The sequence below is a fragment of the Acanthopagrus latus genome, chromosome 20 (genome assembly GCF_904848185.1).
Source record: "Acanthopagrus latus isolate v.2019 chromosome 20, fAcaLat1.1, whole genome shotgun sequence".
NCBI lineage: Eukaryota > Metazoa > Chordata > Actinopteri > Spariformes > Sparidae > Acanthopagrus > Acanthopagrus latus.
The window spans coordinates 17,745,692-17,757,470 of NC_051058.1; the positions used below are offsets into that span (position 1 = coordinate 17,745,692).

At 41.5% G+C, this 11,779-nt stretch overlaps 1 protein-coding gene across 1 annotated transcript; it reads left to right on the forward strand.

Annotated features, from left to right (window-relative positions):
- The first annotated feature begins 1,057 nt into the window (after positions 1 to 1,057).
- Positions 1,058 to 10,742, forward strand: LOC119010098 (cerebellar degeneration-related protein 2-like). Its single transcript, XM_037081968.1, has 6 exons — positions 1,058 to 1,393; positions 2,615 to 2,727; positions 4,712 to 4,860; positions 4,952 to 5,122; positions 7,147 to 7,366; positions 7,854 to 10,742. Exons 1-6 carry the CDS (start codon positions 1,312 to 1,314, stop codon positions 8,469 to 8,471), a joined length of 1,353 nt encoding a protein of 450 aa, XP_036937863.1. The 5' UTR covers positions 1,058 to 1,311; the 3' UTR covers positions 8,472 to 10,742.
- The last annotated feature ends 1,037 nt before the right edge of the window (positions 10,743 to 11,779 follow it).

Consider the following 11,779-nt stretch of genomic DNA (forward strand, 5'->3'; position numbering starts at 1 on the left):
AATCTGCCTCAGTACAGGTGTGTTTTGTCGCTGCAGCGCCCCCGTGTGGCCGCCAGGACTCGGTGCGCTGCGGTTGCCAGGCAGGTGGAGCGACGGTCAGAGTCAGCAGAGACAGGTCGACACCGGAAATTACGCTCTGCGATTTTCTAAATAAAAGCACCATTTTGTGAAAGGAAAGGAACAAACAGTCATCACTTAACAATGAAGATGTTGATTTATATGTTGAGTTATTCTATATTTGTAAATGGAAATTATAATGTGCTTTTTATAGTTATGCATAATGTTAATTATTAATTAAAGAAAGGCTGAACACAATGTTAGCCTTAGATGTTTTTAGTTGTTTTTTTGCCCTTGTTATCCATTTCTATTTGATTTGCATAACTATGACTGATACCTTATTTTCCAAATGATCCGGTATTGATTTTTTTTTTTTTTTTTCCATTTGTGATAGTTATTTGATATGAAAGAGTAACTCCATTTCCAAACACAACACCCCGACAGCCTTTTGTCCCGGTCTCATGAGGAGTGTCTCCAGGCTCCTTAAGCAGAGCGGACAGGCCAGTTCTGCCCACCACGGCTCTGCTACCTGGTCTGTTTGCCACCAGGGGCAACTACAGTTTGTGAGTGAGGACGGAGAGGAAGTTGTGAATATAAAAGAGCAGGTGACCCCAGCAGAATTTTGTATTTATTTGTGTGTTTTTCATTGTTGTGTTGACGTAATTATATATTATTATGATATTATATTGGCCCATACGAAACTTATGAAAAGGTTTATTTTTCTCTCTTCTTTAAATTTCTTTTTCAAGTAAGAGCCGCTAATTGTGACCAGGCACATCCATGTTGTCAAAAGGTGAACAAAGGTGAGATCTGACGAATAAATCAACTGTCAGGCCAGAGGTTGCTTTGAAAGAGGAATGTATAATAACCAGCATGACCATGAAAACACCCCCAAAATGTTGCGTTATGACCCTGAGGGGCCACCTGGGACCACATACTCTGCGTTTATTTTGAAATTCTGTACCGGAAACATGCCCTGAACGTAGCAGAGTTTCGTCAGCAGTGAGTTGTCCGCCTGTGAGTGTGTGTGTGTGTGTGTGTGTGTGAGAGTGTGTGTCTGTCCGTCCTGAGATGAGCGCACACCGGTGCCGGCTGCAGGTTTTCTGTGCAGACATCAGCTGAAAGGCGGCGGACTGAAAGCGTTGATCACCTTGTGTGTGTTTGTGTGACTGTGTGAGTGTGTGAGCGTGTGTGTGACATGTTTAAAATCCGGATCGATCCTCAGAGTGTTTGACTTGATCTTGAACCGCGAAGATGCTGACCGACAGGATCGTGGAGGAAGAATTTGAGATCAAGGAGGAGGAACCGTGGTACGACAAGCAGGACCTGGAGCATGGTACAGTTCCCTCTCAGTCTTTGTGTCTGGAGCCTTTAAAAAGAACCACATGGGTCCTTTTATCTAACAGCCCGGTGACATTCAATCTGTAATATATGTGACATCTAATACACGTATCACACTACCAAGCCCTGCAGGTGCACAGGAAGTTGAATTTGCATGAATTTCCATGTGATTTTCTGAGCCTGTAATGTGTCATAATTTGAATCAGGATGTTTTATTTAGTGTGGAAGGTGTTGAAGCACCTTGACACGCTGCAGAAGTCAGCGGGAGGACGCTCACATATGGTGCAGAGTGGAAAAAAAAAAGACCTCTGACTGAAAGGAAGAGGTGGCTTTGACTTCCTCCATCTGAAGTGTGTGAAATCCCTCCATATTTTTACACAATTGTGTCATTTATTTTGGTTTTATTTTGAAAGGGGCACTGTGTAGTTTTGTAGAAGAAGAATGTTAATATTTACAATGTTAATGAGGTGATAATACAAGGTCAAATATATTGATTTTCTCCTTATAAGTGAATAAACAAGCTTGTATGGGAGGAAAATAAGGTCCCCAGGTGGAGAGGTGGCAGGGTCCGCCACATAAAAACAAAGGAGAAGAGAAAGATCTTCATTGAGTGTTTTTTTGTTTGTTTGTTTGTTTTTTTTCAATGCCGAAACAAACAAAGTAAACAAACTGACAGTTTCACTTTGTTGTTTAGACGTGGCGGACCCTGCCACCTCTCTAGCATCAAAGTGTTCTGGGGATCTAATGTTCCTCCGAGAGCAGCTTGTTCATTCAGAAATGGAGAAAGTAAACATTTCTGAGCAATGTCACCTCATTAAGATTGTAAATATTAATATTCTAAGTTTGAATTTCTTCCCCCAAGCCACACAGTGCTCCTTTAATATTAGATGAAAGAAGGGCCGAGTCAGGTAAATTAATTCAAATGCAGTAGCTTAGGAAGTAACCGTCAGTCCTTTACTTATCACACAGGTCTTTAAATAGTCTTAAAATCATCTTACGAAGCATTAAATAGTTCCTGTAGGCACCTGGTGATAAAAAGCTTGAGTATTCAGTTAGTAAAGGTGGATAAACCCTGTGGCACACATTTTAAAATGTGGGTTACTGGATTCCTGCCAGCCAGCAGGAATCCTCCTCAAAGCTGCCTGATGTGTCAGTCAGTCAGACTGAATAATGAGCGCTGAAGCACTTGTGGTTCTTCGCTCCGTCCCTCCTGCAGACCTGCAGCTGGCCGCCGAGCTCGGGAAGACTCTCCTGGAGCGGAACAGGGAGCTGGAGCAGGGCCTGCAGCAGATGTACTCCACCAACCAGGAGCAGCTGCAGGAGATCGAGGTAAAGAGTCCGTCAACTATAGATTCAGGCCTGCGTTAGGGCTGCATGTAGGGTAAACAAGAGTGTCAGTGAGGTACCTGCAGGTTTGCAAAGGCCTCAGATTGCTGCTCTGAAAGGATTTAATTTTCCACCATTTATGTTTGAAATGGCCTCTAAAATGGAGAACATCTGAGGTGACCTAACTGGAGTCGCCTTCACTGAGTTTGCTCCTAAGGCAACAAACAAGCTGCCCTCCTCTCATGATGGAGGTTGTGTGAGGACGACCTGCAGCAGTTATTTTAATGCTCATCATTTACAATAAAATGTTTGAAAAGAAATGTTAAAAGATACCCATCCAAGTTCTCAGGGCACAAAGTGACATCTTGAAAATGCTTCTTTTGTCCAAAACTTAAGGACTCGTCATTTACTGTCATAAAAGACAAACTAAAGCAGCAAATGTTTGAATTTAAGAAGCTGGAACCAGCTAAGATTTGACATTTTTGCTCGGAAAAACTATTAAATGAATCTGTTATTATACCTATTGCAGTTTGAGTAATTTTGAAAGGAAAGAAAAAGTGAATTGGCTCAGCATTAAAAAGAATGACCAAACCACTATTGATTAATGGAGAGAATAATCCACAGATTATTTGACAATTAAAAAAAAAAAAGAAGACATGTTTGTTGCAGTCTGAGTTGGCTGATTGGATGATTTTTCTTTCCATCGAATAATCACAGCAGCTCTAACCTGCAGACAAAACTCAGGGCTAAAAGAAGTCCTGAGCTGAAACAATCATTTATGTGTAAATCTTCTACAAAGTCTCCATGACTAATCACCAATCAAAGACAGAAAAAGAACTTTATTTATTGAGTTTAAAAGTTCACTGTTATCAGTGGAAATAGCTTTAATTTTTATCAATATCTATCAAAAAAATGATTAGTCAGTTAATTGTAATGGTGCTCTAATATCATTATAGAAGGCATGGTAACCAATTTAATCATAATTTATTATTTGCTACATTATGTAAATATATGTTCATAAAGAAAATAACATTTACATTACTTATATATTCGTGTTTTGCTGTGTTTTCACACTCTTGTATTATCGTATACAGATTTAAAAGGTGCATGATGATTTTCATGTTTAAATTTGAATAAATGATTAGTTCGAGGCCTTATGTGAATCTAAAAAGTCAGAGAATCAATATTAAGCTTTACGTTTTTGGAGATTTTTTTCACTTTTTAGTTCTTTTTATTTTTTCATTTCCTTGAGTAAGGTGGTCAGTCTGGGCTGCGTGGCACTAAATCCTCCCCCGCCTCTCTTTGCTGACAGACAGATTTAATCTCTTAAGACCTGGACTGGATACTTGTGACGTCACGTCTGATTCAAGCTCATGACCTGTGTTGCAATTAATTACCTGATTGACTGCCGCTGTTTACTGGAAGGACAGCCCCCCCCCCCCCGACGATCCACAGCTGCCCTCAAAACACTTTAAGAATAGATCCAACCTGTTAAACTGCACCGTCCTGCACATACAGGCGTGGTATTCTTTGTTTTTTGACAGTGAACTTGGGAAAGTTTGACATTGAACTGTTGTTCTGACAGCAGGTCTGTTGTCACTGTTAAGTTTCCTCAGCCGGCTGATTAGATGATGTAAAGGTTCAAAGTGTCCTGACTGCAGCGGCTGATAAGATAAACTGTTCTTAAAGAAACTCTCGCTGAACGGAGCCGCTGATGGAGCTCTGCGTGACGTTCAGGTGTCACTGGGGGGGGGGGGGGAGTCACATCATCTCTTCATTTTGTAAATGTGATGCAGCATTCTCCTAAATAGCTAAAGTAGATGGGAACCTTCTTTTTTAAAAGGTGGGGAAACAAACATGGTTCCATTCTGCTTGTTCGGTGTAGTCCAGATCCTTATTTTTCCAAAGGATTAGAAAGCTAGATGGACTGTAGCCCATCGCCATGCCATCATCCCGTCCCTGAACACCTCCTGTGTCTCTCCCCCAGTACCTGACGAAGCAGGTGGACCTTCTCAGGCAGGTCAATGACCAGCACGCTAAAGTGTACGAGCAGCTGGACGTGTCGGCCCGAGAGCTGGAGCAGAGCAACCACAAACTGGTTCTGGACAACAGGGCGGCCCAGCAGAAGATCCAGGGGTGAGACGGGAGATTTGCATTGTCTTTAGTAGTTTTAGACTGAAATATTCCGTACTGGTCGACTGACTTGAGCTCTGTTTTCTGTGTCCAGGCTGACGGAGACGGTGGAGCTGCTGCAGACGCAGGTGGAGGAGCTGCAGCATCAGGTGGAGGAGCTGAAGTTGAGTCCTGTTCAGTCTCAGAAGCCTCTGCACAGAGAGAAGTGGGCACCTCGCAGCACCCAGAGTGTGTCCTGTCTGAAAGAGCTGCAGAAGGATCTCAGGTGAGGACACTCGAGCACTGTGTATTGTTGATGACTTTAAATTGAGGGTCAGTATAGGTTTACACGTCTTAATGCTCAAAAACACATCAGTTTTCTCGTATTGTCCAGAGCTGCAGCACTCTGTCCAAAACACTCCATATAGCTACTGTCTCTTTAAGGCCCCCATCCTGAATACACAGTCTGCTCTGATTGGTCGGCTCATGCACGCCTGAGCCAACAACGCTAACAACAACAGAGCAGCTGTGCTAAATTATTTCTTACAGTACCAAGTGCCAAATTAGCAGCTGGGCACCAATTACGCAACTGTGTGACTTAATGCGATGTAGTGGAACTACTGATGAGGCGTTCAGGAGCACTATTTTCTGTGGGAGAGAGGAGCTTTGGCTGGACTTTGACCTTTTTAACTAGCGATAATTCTAGATTAATCTGATGATTATTTTGACCCATAATTAATTAGTTTTTTTGGTCTAAAATAAACAAAAATATTCAGTTTACAGTTGTAACTGAGTAAAGAAACAGAAAAATGTCATATTTAAGTAAGTTGGAATCTGGGAATTTTGATTTTGTTCCTAAAAAAATATCTAAACCAATTAATCGATAATCAAAGTAGCAGACGTTTAATTTAATATTTGAAATAGCAATACCCTGTTGCTGCTTTAATCCAAATAATGCTTATCAATGGTCTGACATCTGCAGTTAACATCATCAGTGGTGGTAATATTAAATATATCCTGGTGATTTTATTAGGAAATCATTTGGTCTATTTTTAATGTCTGAGATGTCAGCATGAAAAAAGTGTTCGGTAAACTTTCTATGAACTTCTGTTATTAACTTCACTCCTTAATGTGGTACAGAAAGCTCTTAATTGCTTCGTCACTGATCCTGAAGCTTTTTGTAAAGCAGCAAATCCTCCGCTGAGTCCTTCAACTCTCTATGTGTGCTAATCCTACACGCTGGCAGGCGGCCACGTTTACCTCACAGCGGCCTGAATGTTTCATGCTGCGGTCACTTCCTCTTGGCCCTCGACCGTCGTGTGCTGTGACAGGTTCATTCACGGCCTGGGTTTAGTCTGTGTGTGTGTGTGTGTGTGTGTGATCCTGTTAGGACTGCTCCATCAAAACATCCAGCTCAGGTGGATGGAAAGTCTCGCCGATTTACCCGACGGCGAGGCGGGTCTGAGCTGTGCGGCGTGGAGGATGAGGTTGGAAGGAGAGAGGTCAAAGTCTGAGCACGTCTCAGTATCTCTGCGGCTGTGATTGATTCCTCAGCTAATTTTTAATCTGCGCACTCCCACTGATAAGTTCTTGATTTCGCACCTAGTGTGCTTCCCTCATTCTCTTGCGTCACCTGTTTTTTTATTTGCTTTTCCTCTTGCGGTGGTCGTTGGCTTAGCGTATTCTGTCAGAAATACTCAAATAACACATAACAAAGTCACCACAATATGCACAATTAAAAACATTACCAAAAAAACAACACATTTCTCATGAGCTTTGGTTCCATCCTCACTCTGCTGTGGATTTCCTGTCACCCTTCGCTTTTGTTTGTGAAGCGATGAGTGAGAGATACAGTCGAGGTCGACTTGCTCGCCTGTTCTGGAGTTTTTGATCATATCACACGGTCTTTATCAGCAAGAGGAATTTCCCCGGTTGTTGTGGAACTGTACATGTTTGCACTTTGCATCAGGACATCTTATCCAGGCTTGGGGAGTAACTAGGTTACATGATTATGATACAATAAAAGGTAACTGTACTCTGTATATTACAGGAAAAAGATGTAATTAGGTTACAGATACATTAAGTACAACAGGGGATAACCAACAGGAATACACCTAAACTCACACTTGTGTCATTTTAATGATATTTATTTTCTCATCTTTGCCTATGTTTGGTGTTTGGAGGTAATCCAAAAGTAACAGAAAGTAATTAAGTTACTTTAATGTTGTGATAATTGGATTAGTATTTAAGAACTAATGAGCTGAGACTGAATTAAGAAAAATCTATAAAAAAGTAACTGTCTCTGTGCAGGTACGACTATGAGACCGATGGACCCTCTGACGGCGGCGAATCCTCCGACTTCTCGTGGCACGAGGAGGAGCAGGCGTCGCTCCGACAGTCGCTCCGCAGCCTCCAGACTCAGTTCGCCGCTGAGCGCGCTCGGAGGGAAGAGTCGGAGCGAGAGGCCGAGCTGCTCGCCGCTGAAAATGAAGCTCTGGAGCAGCAGCTGACAGGGATGGACGCATGTCGGGTATGTGAGAATTTGCCACCCCGGCAGCATATTGGTAGTGTGACTAAATGTAGCTGCTATTAGCTTGTTAGCTCAGTTAGCTGAGCAGCTAGCGGTCTGGGAATGTTTGGTAAGCTGGTTAGCATGCCAACGTCAGTCTTTATCTCTGCATCACAACATGTGGACATCATAACATCAAAACTTATTTCTTCACATTCTGGTGATGATTTTAGTTAATTTTTTTTAATGTTATCAACCAAAATCTTACATATTGCACCTTTAAAATCATGTAGATGAACTCAAAAATGTATCAGTTAACTTCTGTAATACGCCCTTCTGTAAAACTTTGATATAAAAGTACAAAATATAGACTAGATTGATAAAAAAAATGTTGTTGCTGTCGACTTGTGTTCCTCTGAAGTAAAGTCAGAGTGGAATCACAAGGACTCTTGGACTCATTCTCCTCTCACATCATCTCTTTTCTAATTTATTCTTCTCTCTGCTTCAGGCCAGAGTGTCTGAGCTGGAGCGGGAGGTCGATGAGCTCCGTCAGCTCTGGAAATCAGACTCCTCCACCAGATCCAACAGGCCGGACATCATCCACAGCCTGCTGCCCAACTCCATGTTCCTCCACCCGGAGGAGGAGGGTGAAGGGTATGGGGCTGCAGTGAGAAGCCCTCGGGTCCTGAAGCGTTGGGACAGCGAGCGGCTGATGAAGGCGGCCCAGATGCCCGACTCTCCTGATAGGATCTACGACCACGAGTGCTCCTGCGTGCGCCGAGCCGAGGTGGTGAAGTACCGCGGGATCTCGCTGCTCAACGAGGTCGACGCCCAGTACAGTGCCTTGCAGGTGAAGTACGACGAGCTGCTGCGCCGCTGTCACCAGGGGCAACCGGAGGAGGAGGAGGAGGAGGATGAGCAGAGCCACAAGTCGGTCCAGACTGCGTCCCTCGCCACCTCTTGTCCCGCTCTGACGGACCTGGAGGGCTTTGAGGACGACTTTCACCAGCCGGAGTACAAGGAACTTTTTAGGGAAATTTTCTCTCGTATTCAGAAAACCAAAGAGGACCTGATGGAAAACAGAGAGAGACTCTCAGCTGGTGAAGTGCTGCCTTCTTTGCATTAGAAAAGGAACAAAAAAAAAGACCTGCTGCAAATTAATTATTGGTCTTCCAGTTAAAGAGCGACTCTTTGGAAAGACTTCAAAACAGCAGCACATGAAGCTAACAAACTCTCCACTTTACTGTATGTTATTTTCCCAGAAATGGTGATCACCATGCAAAAAAAAAAGGGGGTTCAGAGATACGAGTGATGCAGGAACAAGAAGGCCGAAACACCACCAGCTCAACACGTGGCTCATATTTGCACAGAAACACCAGTGCCTGACGCTGCCGTCTCTACTGTACAATCACTCTACCTCACTTTGCACAACCCTGATCGCAGACAGGGGATCATTTCTGGGTCTTCTCTTCATAAGCTGCTTCGGTGACACTTTATTTTACGGGTCGGGTGGTATCCTGTAGTTTCCTACAAAGAACTGGACACGTTAGTGGAATTTCACAGAGCGGTTCCTGGACATAGACATAAAGATGTAATTTGGTGATAATCAGAGAGAAAACAGAGACGTATTCAATCAGTACTATTTCAGTGTGACCTTAAAGTCTTGTCGTCAGTGACAATGCAAAAGTCCGAAAAAAGTCCAAAAGTCAGAAAATCCAAAATCTTTGTTTGACTAAGTGACGAAACTCAAAAGTTTGTTCAGTTTACTGTCATAGAAGACAAAGGCAGCCAAGAAATACTCACATTTGAGAAGCTTCAACCACTTACGTTCTTATTTTTTGCTTGAAATAATGTCTTAAATGATTCATTGACTAAATTATGCTGATATATATTGTGATCAGCTGATCAACTGATTAACATATTATTTCAGCTCTAATTGCTGTAACCTTGTTACAGTTGTAACCTAAAAAGTCTTTTGGATCGGGATGAGTTAGCTGGATGCTAACCAGACAATCCCACCAATTGCGACTCTCTTTTAGCTCCATTTTTGGTCTCCACCACCCTGTGAGGGAAATATCAGACTTTTTAGCTGCTTAATGCTGCGCTGTGTTCAACAGCTTGCTTCTACCTGTGTCTGTCTGCTGTTTGGTGATGAGCATCATATATGGTTTAGACAGTTTTAGAGCTTTAAGTCTGACAAATCAAAAACAATGCTAGCAGACTGAGCTAAAATAGCCGGGCAGCTGGACAATGAGATGACTGGAGCTGCAGATTCAGGTGATAAGTCTTTGTAGGTTTGTCACCGTCTGCAGCGTCATGTTGTTTCTACATGATCAATTTAGGCTTTATGATAAAAATATTGAACGCCTATAATCAGCCAAAACTTTCGATCTATTTTCAGTGTAATTAATCCTAAATATTTTGATAATTCGTCAATCATTTCAGTCATTTTTTCAAGAAAGACATGTCAAACATTTGCTGTTTCCAGCTTCTCACGTGTAGATTTGCTGCTTTTCTTTGTGTTTAATGACAGTAAATGAAGAGTCTTTGTGTTTCGGACTGCCGGTCGGACAAGCGAGGCACTTTGAAGACGTCACTTTGGTCTCTAGGAAGTTGTGACGCGCATTTTTCACAGTTTTTTGGGCATTTTATAGATCAATCGTAAAAACATAAATGTCATATTAATCGATAATTGAAAATGTAGCCGCTCTTTCCTGGAAACTTAAAAGAAAAAAAATGAGGGAATTTCAGATCCATAAAATAAAATGTGATCACTTTAACTGCTGTTTATTTTTGTTTACTGAGCTCCGATGATCCAGCGTGAACCTTTTTTTAATTTATCTTTTCTTTCTTTGGGACTGTGTACAAAAAAGAAAAAGTAGCTTTCTTGTCGATGGGTTTTTGCCTGTGCCTGTAAGGGCAAACGAAAGAGTGACTGTCTGACGTCATGTTGGTTTATATTATCTTTAGAACAAGCTGTTGATTCAAGGTGCTAAAAATGTATAATCGTGGCAAAACAATACTTGATTATTGTACGATAGGGTTAGCGGAGTGAATGTCATATTAAAGGGAAGTTTTCCTGAAAGACTAACTGTATGTGCTGTATGTAGCTCCTGGTGTATTAGCCTGATGAAGCCATGTATGATTAGAAGCTTTTCTCTGGCTGCCTGATGTTCACGTGTCCTCGTTAAGCTTCAGACTGTGCACATAGTTCGTTAGATGTCCATTAAATCACGCTGAGAAGCACTTTAGCACATTAGCGCTGCTCTCCTGTCACTTTACATGTCTGTCTTATGTAGTTGATGTGCTTCCTGAATAATCTCGCAGTATGTACGTACGATGTTTTTACCTGTTTCATGGTTTGAGCCATAAAAACATGAAGCAAGCCGAAACTGAAGCTGAACCTGAGTTTGTCTTTCTTTGCCAAGTCAGCGTGATTTCATCTTATTTTTAGAGACAGTGTGACAGCGACGCTCTTTTGAAAATGCATTTTGTTTTTTGTGTGATCCAGAAAAATAAAGCTGGAGAAAAGAAGAAACACTGGCAGCTAAAATTAGAGATTTAACGTCCCCGAGACCTGTGGGAGATGTTGATGCTGCAGCGGGGATAAGGCTGAAAACTGAATCGTAGAATATAAACAAGCAACAACAACAGAATTTGGAGTTATGTTCAAAAGTGTCACTAGTGATTTTAACACATTAAAATGTATAGTTTACCCCTGAAATAAAAAAAATAAAAAAAAGTGGTGGCATCCATAATAACACGGTTTGGATGTTGTCAGGTTGAGAGAAAATAGTTCCTACATTTTTCTGGTTTTGGGGTGAAGTGTCCCTTTAAGCAGTAACACAGTGGGAACATTTAGCATGAAAATCGTAATAGATAAGAGTCATTTTTTAGAGGTTTGAGCTGAAACATACATTTCTTTTGGTTTTCAGAGAGATTACAAATAGCTTAGAATAAAAAAAAACTGATTATGATCTGATACATGAGAACAATTGAATCAGAATCAAACTGATTTTTGTGGAATTTGACAAGAATTTAAAGCAACCATGAAAAAATGATATACAGAGCTTTGATTAGTTAGTTAATAAGTTAAATTGTCCATACAGTTAGTTGTTAATAATTGTGTCATGCACGTATAAGTTCTTATTGGTTGCAATGGTGAAAAATATTAAGCACCACTGCAAAGATCTTCAGTCTCACCTAAATGACAAAGGTGTACCTCTGTTTTAATGTCTGTTTTCGGTACATCAGTTATAAAATGGTAGATGCTGAATACATAATAGCAATATTATTTACATTTATACAAAATATTCCAAAAAAAAGTACAGAATTTACATGCAGACACACGTAAAACGAGGCAATCCACACAGGAAGAGGGACATTAGATAGCCTCTCTGGATATTAACCAGGGTACAAAGCTGCTTCACATCG